General features: G+C 45.1%; 2 protein-coding genes across 7 annotated transcripts in view; one reads left to right on the top strand and one right to left on the bottom strand.

The window, feature by feature from the left end:
* Positions 1–504: 504 nt before the first annotated feature.
* On the top strand, positions 505–7,351 carry twist3. 2 transcript variants are annotated; one of them, XM_027025586.2, is made up of 3 exons: positions 505–698; positions 809–1,705; positions 5,989–7,351. In XM_027025586.2, exon 2 carries the CDS (start codon positions 863–865, stop codon positions 1,475–1,477), a length of 615 nt encoding a protein of 204 aa, XP_026881387.2. In that variant the 5' UTR covers positions 505–698; positions 809–862; the 3' UTR covers positions 1,478–1,705; positions 5,989–7,351. The 2 variants fall into 2 exon arrangements, with proteins under 2 accessions (XP_026881387.2, XP_026881386.2); XM_027025585.2 differs by having other exon boundaries at positions 815–1,705.
* A 2,640-nt stretch (positions 7,352–9,991) lies between these two features.
* Positions 9,992–10,000, bottom strand: part of hdac7a (histone deacetylase 7a) — a 62,722-nt gene continuing 62,713 nt past the window's right edge. For all 5 annotated transcript variants that reach the window (XM_035522559.1, XM_035522560.1, XM_035522561.1 and 2 more), the window contains one exon: positions 9,992–10,000. This exon is cut by the window's right edge and continues 1,004 nt beyond it. The gene's annotated coding sequence lies outside the window, so the exon portion shown is untranslated.

Below are 10,000 nucleotides of genomic sequence, written 5' to 3' on the forward strand. Positions count from 1 at the left end.
ACACACGCACGCACACACGCACGCACGCACGCACACACACGCACGCACACACTCACACACACGACTGCACATCACAACTCTGACAGCTCATCGGGAGTGACCGTGCCTGGTTCTGTTTTGTCTACCTGACCTGACCAGAGAGCAGTGGCTTCCCAACACCATGGAGGAACACTAGCATTTCGAACAGCTCTCTCACAAAGCTCTGCATTGTTTGCTGTTTTCTGTGCTGTGGGCTGCCGTGGAGGTAGGGAGGGATATAGGCTGGTTTAGTGGGCATCTGGATCCAATAAACAACAGATCATTTCAGGAAAACCTACAACGGCGCTCCAGACGATTGGCTAATCGATTTGCCCTTGCCTTTTATCACACCCATGATGTTTCCATCCACCAATCACAAAAGAGTCAGTCTTCCTGCTTCCCTCAAACTGGGAGGGCCCTTGAGCCTTAACTGCATGCAATCACTGCTCAGCAGGGGCGGGACTTGTAAGGGTCCAGTTGCTGGCCTTTATAAAAGTGCGGGTAACCAGATGGTAACTTCAGGCTGCAAAATCTTCCATAGGCCAAAGGATATACTGGAGAGAGAGAGAGAATTAGAGGGAGAAAGTGCACGAGAGAGAAGGAGAGGGAGAAAGAGAGAGAGAGAGAGTTTGTGTATTCCGAACTGCTGCATATGTGTCTGTAGCATTGATTACAGGAAGGTATTGTTCATTTTGATGAACCTTCATTTTTTGTGGGTCTGGCTATGAAGGTTGTCCTTCTAGAAAGCACCCAGCGTTAACGCTGACCGCTGCTAACGAGTGTGTTTAAGTCGTAGAGGGAGACCCAGACGTTGGAGGAACAAGGAGCCAGAAACGCAACTGCTATGAGAGAAGAGCAGAGCTACAGCGACTTCCCAGAGGGCCGTGCGCTCCCCAGCGACGAGAGGACAGAACGGCACCCCAACAAGTGCCCCGTTGTCATCACCCCTCAAGGGTCTGGGGGGCGAAAACGAGTGACCAGCCCCAAGAAGGAGGGCGGCGGGCATCCGCCCCATGAGGGCAAAACCTCCCCTGAGGGAGCCTCCAGCCTGACCCCATCTGGTCCCAAGCGTCCCAAAAAGAGCTCTCCCTCGTCCTCGTCCTGCTCGACGCTGGTGCCGGTGTCGGCGGCCATACCTGCCCTTCCCGGGCAGCCGTTCGAGGACGTGCACTCGCAGAGGGTCATCGCCAACGTACGGGAGAGACAGCGCACGCAGTCGCTCAACGACGCCTTCGCCTCACTACGAAAGATAATCCCCACGCTGCCGTCGGACAAACTCAGCAAGATCCAGATCCTGAAACTGGCCTCGCGCTACATCGACTTCCTGTACCAGGTGCTGCAGAGCGACGAGATGGACGCCAAGCTGGCCAGCTGCAACTACCTGGCCCACGAGAGGCTCAGCTACGCCTTCTCTGTCTGGAGGATGGAGGGAGCCTGGTCCATGTCTGCCACCCACTAATCGGACGCCTCCACCCTCCGGAGGCCCCAAAACTCTTAGTTAATCGTTCCCGCTCTCTTAGTTATAAACTGACTGCTCCGCTTGGCGGTTCCTCTCGGACCGCTGTCTGACCTCTCTGTCTCATGTTCGTCACTCAGTAGCCACATCACCTGTCCAGTGAAGCTCCTTCTTAACCAAACACCTTTCTTCTGCTCCACCTCCATCTTTCTCACCACAACCCCCCTACAGGTATGTCAATTGAGAGGACTATTTGTCTAACCCTAGGGTTAGGGTTGAGAAGACTATTTCTGACTATTTGTTTATTTGTGTTTGTCTAGAGATGGATATTCACTGTGAGATATTCAGGGCACAGAGACAATACAACGAGGTTTAACCAACATCATGTCTGTAGGGGGACGAATGTGACGTAGAAGACGTAGTGAGTTATTTCATCATGTCTGTAGGGGGACGAGTGTGACGTAGACATAGAGGACGTATTTCCCTCAGTGGTGCTGAGTTCCAAACTTTCTTACTGTTAAAATATTTCACAACAATGTTACAGAACAGTATAACATAATACAGCTGTACTGGGTTCAGTTCTGTGCTGGATACACACTTTCAGAATTAGCACAGAATTAGTTTGAGCATTCACATCCAAAACCAAAAAAATAACACTAATGAACATTTTAAGTAATAAATCGTTTAAATCAACAGTTATAATACAAAGAGTTCTAGTTACAAAAGAGCAGAAATTCAACATTTATTTATTAAAAATGAATATATTTAATATCAGTTTATTAAAATGTTTAAAATGCTTAAGAGAAATTCAAATGTTTAATTTCAAATGTTAAATTTATTGTAATGAATTATTCCTATAAATATCATCTGTGATCCATATCATTTTCCTGCATGGTTACTTGACATGACATGACAACACCTTCAACCCCAAAGATGTTTTCACTGGTTGTTACAAAATGACATATTATAACAGTGAGAGCTGGTGTTCTGTGGATGTGTGTGTGTGTGTGGACGTGTGTGTGGACGCGCGTGTGTGTGTGGACATGTGTGTGGACACACGTGTGTGTGTGTGGACGTGTGTGTGTGTGTGGACGTGTGTGTGGACGCGCGTGTGTGTGTGTGGACGCGTGTGTGGATGTGCGTGTGTGTGTGGACGCATGTGTGGACGCGTGTGTGTGTGTGGACGCGCGTGTGTGTGTGGATGTGTGTGTGTGGACGCGTGTGTGTGGACGCGTGTGTGTTACTGGGACTGCTCAGAGAGCTCACCAGCCTTAATGTGTTTATGGCCTTCACATTTCTGATGTAAAATATATATTTTATTGCTATTTTTTTGTCACCCAAATCAGGCAGCTGAGCTGTATCTGAAATATTTAAGAGGAGTGAGTGGCAGAATGAGCTCACAAACGCCCGTGACCACCCACGAGCACACACGCATAAGTCACATACACACATATGTGACGTATAACACATACATGCACATATAACATTGGCAGAGATCTGAGTTACGGAGGAGCTTGTAACGTTTCCAGACGTGTTCAGGGTCCTTACCGTACAGGCAAGGGTTCACTGAACTACTCGTACAGATGCTTTCAACCCCAGAACGCAGCCACAGAGAAACGTCCACGTACATTACCAGGCTACACAGGAAAATGAGGCTAAGGCCACAGAACAGCCTTACAGAAAATACAGAAAAAGTCACACAACACAGATAACCAAATAATGTAGGTCAAACATTTAGCTAATTCTGTTGGACTAAACTGTGACAATTTAAACTGTGGTGTTTAGGAGTGTGTGGGGAGACTGTGGTGTTTAGGAGTGTGTGGGGAGATTGTGGTGTTTAGGAGTGTGTGGGGAGACTGGTGTTTAGGAGTGTGTGGGGAGATTGTGGTGTTTAGGAGTGTGTGGGGAGACTGTGGTGTTTAGGAGTGTGTGGGGAGATTGTGGTGTTTAGGAGTGTGTGGGGAGACTGGTGTTTAGGAGTGTGTGGGGAGACTGTGGTGTTTAGGAGTGTGTGGGGAGACTGGTGTTTAGGAGTGTGTGAGGAGACTGTGGTATTTAGGAGTGTGTGAGGAGACTGTGGTGTTTAGGAGTGTGTGGGGAGACTGTGGTGTTTAGGAGTGTGTGGGGAGACTGGTGTTTAGGAGTGTGTGAGGAGACTGGTGTTTAGGAGTGTGTGGGGAGACTGTGGTGTTTAGGAGTGTGTGAGGAGACTGGTGTTTAGGAGTGTGTGGGGAGACTGGTGTTTAGGAGTGTGTGGGGAGACTGTGGTGTTTAGGAATGTGTGAGGAGACTGGTGTTTAGGAGTGTGTGGGGAGATTGTGGTGTTTAGGAGTGTGTGGGGAGACTGGTGTTTAGGAGTGTGTGGGGAGACTGTGGTGTTTAGGAGTGTGTGAGGAGACTGGTGTTTAGGAGTGTGTGGGGAGACTGTGGTGTTTAGGAGTGTGTGAGGAGACTGTGGTGTTTAGGAGTGTGTGGGGAGACTGTGGTGTTTAGGAGTGTGTGGGGAGACTGGTGTTAAAAACATCCTGAAACATCCCAAAGAACTGATGCTTCAGTTGATCTGGGCCCTAAAAACAAGTGTGCAGTAAAAACAAAGCTGGAGTGTTTCTACATATGCCTGCCATAGAGAGGCAGCCTGAAAAAGAAGAAACAACATCACCCAGCCCCCTCCTCCACCCCCACCCAGCATCCACCTCCACCCACACACCTCCAACCTCCACCTCACACCTCAACCCCCACACCCACCCAGCATCCACCCCTACCCATCCACCACCACACCTCCACCCTCCACACGTCCACCCTCACACCTCACACCTCCGCCCTCAACCCTCACACCTCCACCCTCACACACCTCCTCTCAGAGCCGCATATCCAGTGTTGTGGAATCAAAGGCTGCTGAGCCAGACATCCAGGAACCTGATGATTAGAAACAGTTGTGGGGTGTTTAGAAGGTGGATGTGTGTGTCTGGTGGGGCAGAGAGGGGGTGGGGGGGAGAGAAAGAGAAAGAGAGGGAGAAGGAGAGAAAGAAGGAGAAAGAGAGGATAGAGAGAAAGAGAGGAAGGTAGAGAGAGAGAGGGGGGAAGGTAGAGAGAGAAAAGAGGAAGAGAGGAAGGTAGAGAGAGAGAGAGGGGGGGGGGGGGGGGAGGGAGAGAGAGAGAGAGAGAGGAAGGTAGAGAGAGAGAGAGAGAGAGGGGGGGAGGGAGAGAGAGAGAGGAAGGTAGAGATAGAGAGCTACACCGGGGGTGTTTATAAATCCTACTTAGAACTTGCTTCTCTGAAGTGTGTGAAGTGTGTGTGTGTGTGTGTGTGTGTGTGTGTGTGTGTGTGTGTGTGTGTGTGTGTGTGTGTTGCAAGGCTAGCACTAAGTGTGTTATATAGATTTTGCCTGAGTTTAGACTTTTAGCATTTGACATTTATATCAGAAAATCAGGTCAAAATGAAACAGCTTTCAAATTTAACAGAACTTAACTATATGACAATCTTACTAAACATTTTAATGCACCATCTAACTCACAAATTCAGTTGCCAAATTGATTTGTGTATCATTTATGCAGTTTAATTATTGTCCTCCTCACTTGATATCATTTATATATTTATTATAGAACAAGGTCAGTTTTTCATAATAAGGCAAGGACTGATGACGTCAGTGCGGCAAGCACTGATGATGTCAGAGCCTCCTCAGTTTGGCGTAGTCTGGAATGTTCCGCAGTTTGTCCGAAAACCGTCATTTTCTTAGTTTGTTTGTTGTTTATTTTTTAATATGAAACATGCTTAGTTCAATTCAGTATCGTTAAACTTTACTGTCATTATACTCGAGAGTACATTATAAAGAAAAGATTCCCTCCCAAAGGGATATCACAATAGTTTAAAAATTAAAGACTAATTTGTTTTGGTCTTTGGAGTTTAATCCTTGAAGGCCAAATTAATTTGTTTCGTATGCATGTGCATATTTCCAGCGTGCCGTCACCGTGCAGCTGGGGCTGCCAGATTTATTCTGGGGTGATGATTTACATGAATCAGCAGCTATTTAGAGGCGCGTTAGCGGTGGCGGGGCGCTCTCTCGGAGGAGGCGCCGTGCGGGTGTGGTTGGGGAACACACGTGTCCCCGAGGGCTCAGGGAGGGACCGTGAACTTTACTCATCACGGTGGGAGAAAAACAAACAACCCCACCACCTACCAATCCCGCGGTGGTAATCCCTCCCACTCAGTGCATATTTGACCAGTCTCACCTCACTGCACATGCTCACGGTTTGTGTGTGTTTATTCATGTTCTCACACGCTGCGTGTAAAACGGCTCTAAACATCTTTCGGACTTTTGCATGTCTAGACTAAAACACTGCAAGCAAAAGTAGTCAAATGAATAAACCTTTTTGTGGATGTTTCAGGGATGCAAGTTTCCCTGTTAGATAAGACATGAAAGAAAACGCGTAAATATGAAAGATGGGCCCACGTGTTTACGTGCTCAGCGAGGAAATAAAAGTGTTTTGGCACCCTCTGTCTCCTGTTTCTGCAGACTCCCAGCATAACCCCTCCCCGCCTCCGGCACATCTCTGCTTCTGCCCTGGAATGTGCAGACTGACTCCACCAACACTCAAAACAACACTCGAATTCATCCTTGATTTCAACTACAGAAGGGAGCAGCTGGATATCCTGCACCCAGTCGGCAGACCCTCAGAGACCCCAGAGCTCACTGCTACCTGGATAGCAGTGTTCCTCTCAGTTTGAAGAACTTCTGACATGAGCTTTGTAACATTCCTTGAGGTTGTTAATGAGGACTCTGGCTGTAGACGAGTGCACATGGAGAACCGAGCTTTGAGATCAGCACCTTCAGACTGCTGCGCGCAACACCCGATCATATGCTGGGTTATAATGGGTTAAAGTGTGTAAACTTTGGGCTTGTCATTCATACTGTGTATTAAATATGAAATCAATATGTTATGTGCCATACATTTTGCAATGGATTTTTGGATTTTCAAAATTATATATTTTGTAAGTTTAAGAAAATAAAATATTTTAAATACTAGAAGAAAAAATATTTAGTTCTCAACATTTTACTGATTGATAAATGATAAATGGCTATATTCATTTTATGTACATTACTGCATAATCTTAAATTGTAATCTGACATTTTTTTTGCTTGTGTTGTGTTAACGAGGTGAGATAAGATCTCGTTAAGACCCAGACATCCCTAATGACTTAATTAAGATGACATGCCACCTGAGTCAGACTTTACGTGCATATAAACCTGTTTTTCCCTCCTTTTCGTGGTTAGAAGCATCAGTGCATTAACGTCTGGGGTCAATAACGTCTGGAGAATGCTCGCCAAGCTCGAACACACCTTATTCTCCTGTTCACTTCTAGTGTGATGAGAAACTTGGTCCTTTCCGGGGTTGTAGTCAGGCCTACTGAAGAAGTTTTTCCAAGTTTCTCTTCAAAGGTCTTGACCTTCAGCATAACATCCAAATGAACACACATTGGGGCCCCAGAGTGAGTCCAGATGCTCAGTCATCACTCTGGTAACTACACACATTTCATGTTAGTTTCACTGTGTTCACTGAATAACTCACAACAGTAACTAAATATGCATTAGGTTAATAACCAAGCAATAAACCTGCAGTCTGAGAGTTTAAGGAAGTGATGTCGTATGTACAATTTATGGATTAATATTGTATTGAAATCGGTCACCAGATAAAATAAAAACATGTTAAAATGAATCGGATCGGTACTAACAAAGAGCTGCTAAGTCATCTGGTTTCTGATTAAATCAGTTCACTTTCCATAAGTGGAAAGTTGCATCTATTTGGTTTTACAAAGTTTTGTTAAATAGAGATGTCATTAAAATTCAAATGAATTTGTAATTTTCCTGAATAATAGATTTACATATGCACTCATCCTTGTGTGGTTAGTATGTTTTGATGGTGAAAGCATGTAGATGCTCCTCTTTTAAATCTCACTTTGATTGGTTGGAAACCAAAAATACCAGAAAAGTAACAAAAAGAATCAAACACCTAACAAACAAACAAAAAAGGAGTTAAATCACACCCGGTGTTGAGACTGAATACGAGTCACTAGTTCACCGTGGTTCTGATACTTTACTTAGGTGGAGGTGTAACCTACTCTCCCCAACACTGTCTGCTTTTGTACTTAAAACACAGTTCAGTGGTGTGTCCACTTCATTGTGTTTGCCCTGGGTCTTGGAAATGACCCCACCTTCCTGTTCACACGATCGCTAAAAGTTCATTTTAGCGTTGCACGTAAAGTGCGTATGGAGACAGAAAACACAGAAGCTTCAGGCAAACCAAATTCTTTCTTTTTAATTCAGAAGAGACAGTACAAAATAGACATTCTTTTCTATACATAAACAGAAATAAAAGGCGAGTAAGAAATAAAAAAATAGTTTAGCATGTGGAGGTTTGAAAAAAAAAAGTTCATTATTTGTTAACAAGATCCAGTTAGTGGAGACGAGTGATCTATTCAAGGCATGTAGGTGAAGTCTTTTGGTCTTGGAGAGCTATTTACATTGGATCTGAAAGGCAAGATGTAAGGAAGATAGAAAAATAGTTGAGATTAAGACATGAACGGCTCCACGGCCTTACAGGCGTAGAAAGCACAGAACACCCCCACAGCCCGACGTCTTCTCGTTATCAAGAGCAGAAGCGAGACTACAAACTCATCAGGAGGTATACCAAAACAGTACAAACGCACAAAGCTATCGTAAAAATATACCACACACGTCACCGTGTGAGAGGAATATTAGCGCCCCCTATGGGGCAGGAATGTGAAGTTAATGTCCAAACTGTAAGGCAACAGGCTTCAGTGGTGTTAAATTAAAAAAAGATTATTTATTCATGTATGTAGGTATTACTTTGGCCATATTCATGTATTTGTTATAAAAAGAGGTGGATAATTTCTTCTGACGCAACATTCATTCTCAGTGAGGTCCTGAATGTAAAAGAAAAAATATTACAATTCTATTTTGTTGATAGTCAGGTGCAGATACACTGTTCCCATGGTTACGTGAACTACACACAGATACGCGCACAGCAAGAAGGCTGCGCTGTCAGAGTTATTGCGTCTGTCTTCATTAACGATCAGAGCGTTTATGTTTGTGTGCTTAACGATCAGGACTACTGCGTCTGTCGGACAGACTTCATCTGTGTTTTGTAGGAAGCAGTCATTCTGTCTGCCTTCGTTAACAGCCAGTTACCAGCATCGTTACTCATCTGCCTTTGTAACGATGGGGCTGTCCCTTCTTCCTGTCTGTTAGGACACGGTCTGCTGGTTCCTCTGGAATAAAGCAATCCCAGATTCGTCACAGTAACAACCCATAATGCCACAGCACACAACACGCTTATGGAGACATTACATGGATCAAACACACACACACACACACTTATCCACAGTGATTTGGTACAAAGCAACAAAGCTAAGAAAACAAGCCCAAAAGTCCATCACACACAAAACAAACTGCACTTAAACGTGTTCCACATATCGGAACGCCAAACTCCTGGGATGTGTCCCGTCTTTGTACTGTTTGGTCAGGTTTTCGTCACTGTAGTGGACACAGCTGAGCAAGTGAAGATGGCACTCCTTGTACGTTTGGACAGATGCATATGCGTTCGACAGAGGCTGTGACCTTTGGTTGCTGCCCCCTGGGAGGTCACTGTGAGCAATCCGGTTTTTCACCTGCTGCATGTGCAGAACGATGCATTGGCCAGGGACGGTCGGCATAGATGCTACGTTAGCATCACAGAGCCACAGGAAGTGAGACCAGCGCGCTCAGCACAACGGAGTGTGTTGTGAGGTTGAGTTTGATGGTGTGTGTGTGTGTTGTGTGTTTGAATCTGACTGTGCGTGTTGTGGGTTTGAAGATGGAGGCTGACTGACGTGAGGTCCACCCGTACGTTTACACCCCTTCTCCTCGTTCAGGACCCAGGCAACCATGGGAGGAGATTTTCAGGTGGAAAGGCTCCAAAGTACAAACATCTTTATGAAGATTGTGGTCAAGTGTCCAGAGATGTAATAAACACTGAGGATGAGGAGGAGCTTGGTGGGATGAAGACACCAGGTGCAGCTGTGGTTTACACATAGATTCGGAGGAGGAGGTCTCCTTTAGTGAGTGAATTCGCTTTTACAGTGGTCATTAGAATAGAGTGGCACTATGTGTGCTTTTGCATATGTGCACCGAAGCTATGAATGAACTGAGTGTGTGTGTATGTGTGTGTGTGTGTGTGTGTGAGAAAGTGTGTATATGTATGTGATTATGTATGTATGTTATGTATGTATGTATGTATGTATGTATGTATGATGTGTGTGTGATAAAGTGTGAATATGTATGTGATTATGTATGTATGTATGTATGTATATATGTGTGTGTGTGTGTGTGTGTCTGTGTGTGTGTGTGTGCATGTATGTGCGTGATAGTGTGAATATGTATGTGTGTTTGTCTATGATGTATATGCGTGTCTGTGTATGTGAGAAAGTGTGCATATGTATGTGTGTGTATGATGTATATATATATATAT

Source organism: Electrophorus electricus, chromosome 24 (assembly GCF_013358815.1).
Source record: "Electrophorus electricus isolate fEleEle1 chromosome 24, fEleEle1.pri, whole genome shotgun sequence".
Classification (NCBI taxonomy): Eukaryota; Metazoa; Chordata; class Actinopteri; order Gymnotiformes; family Gymnotidae; genus Electrophorus; species Electrophorus electricus.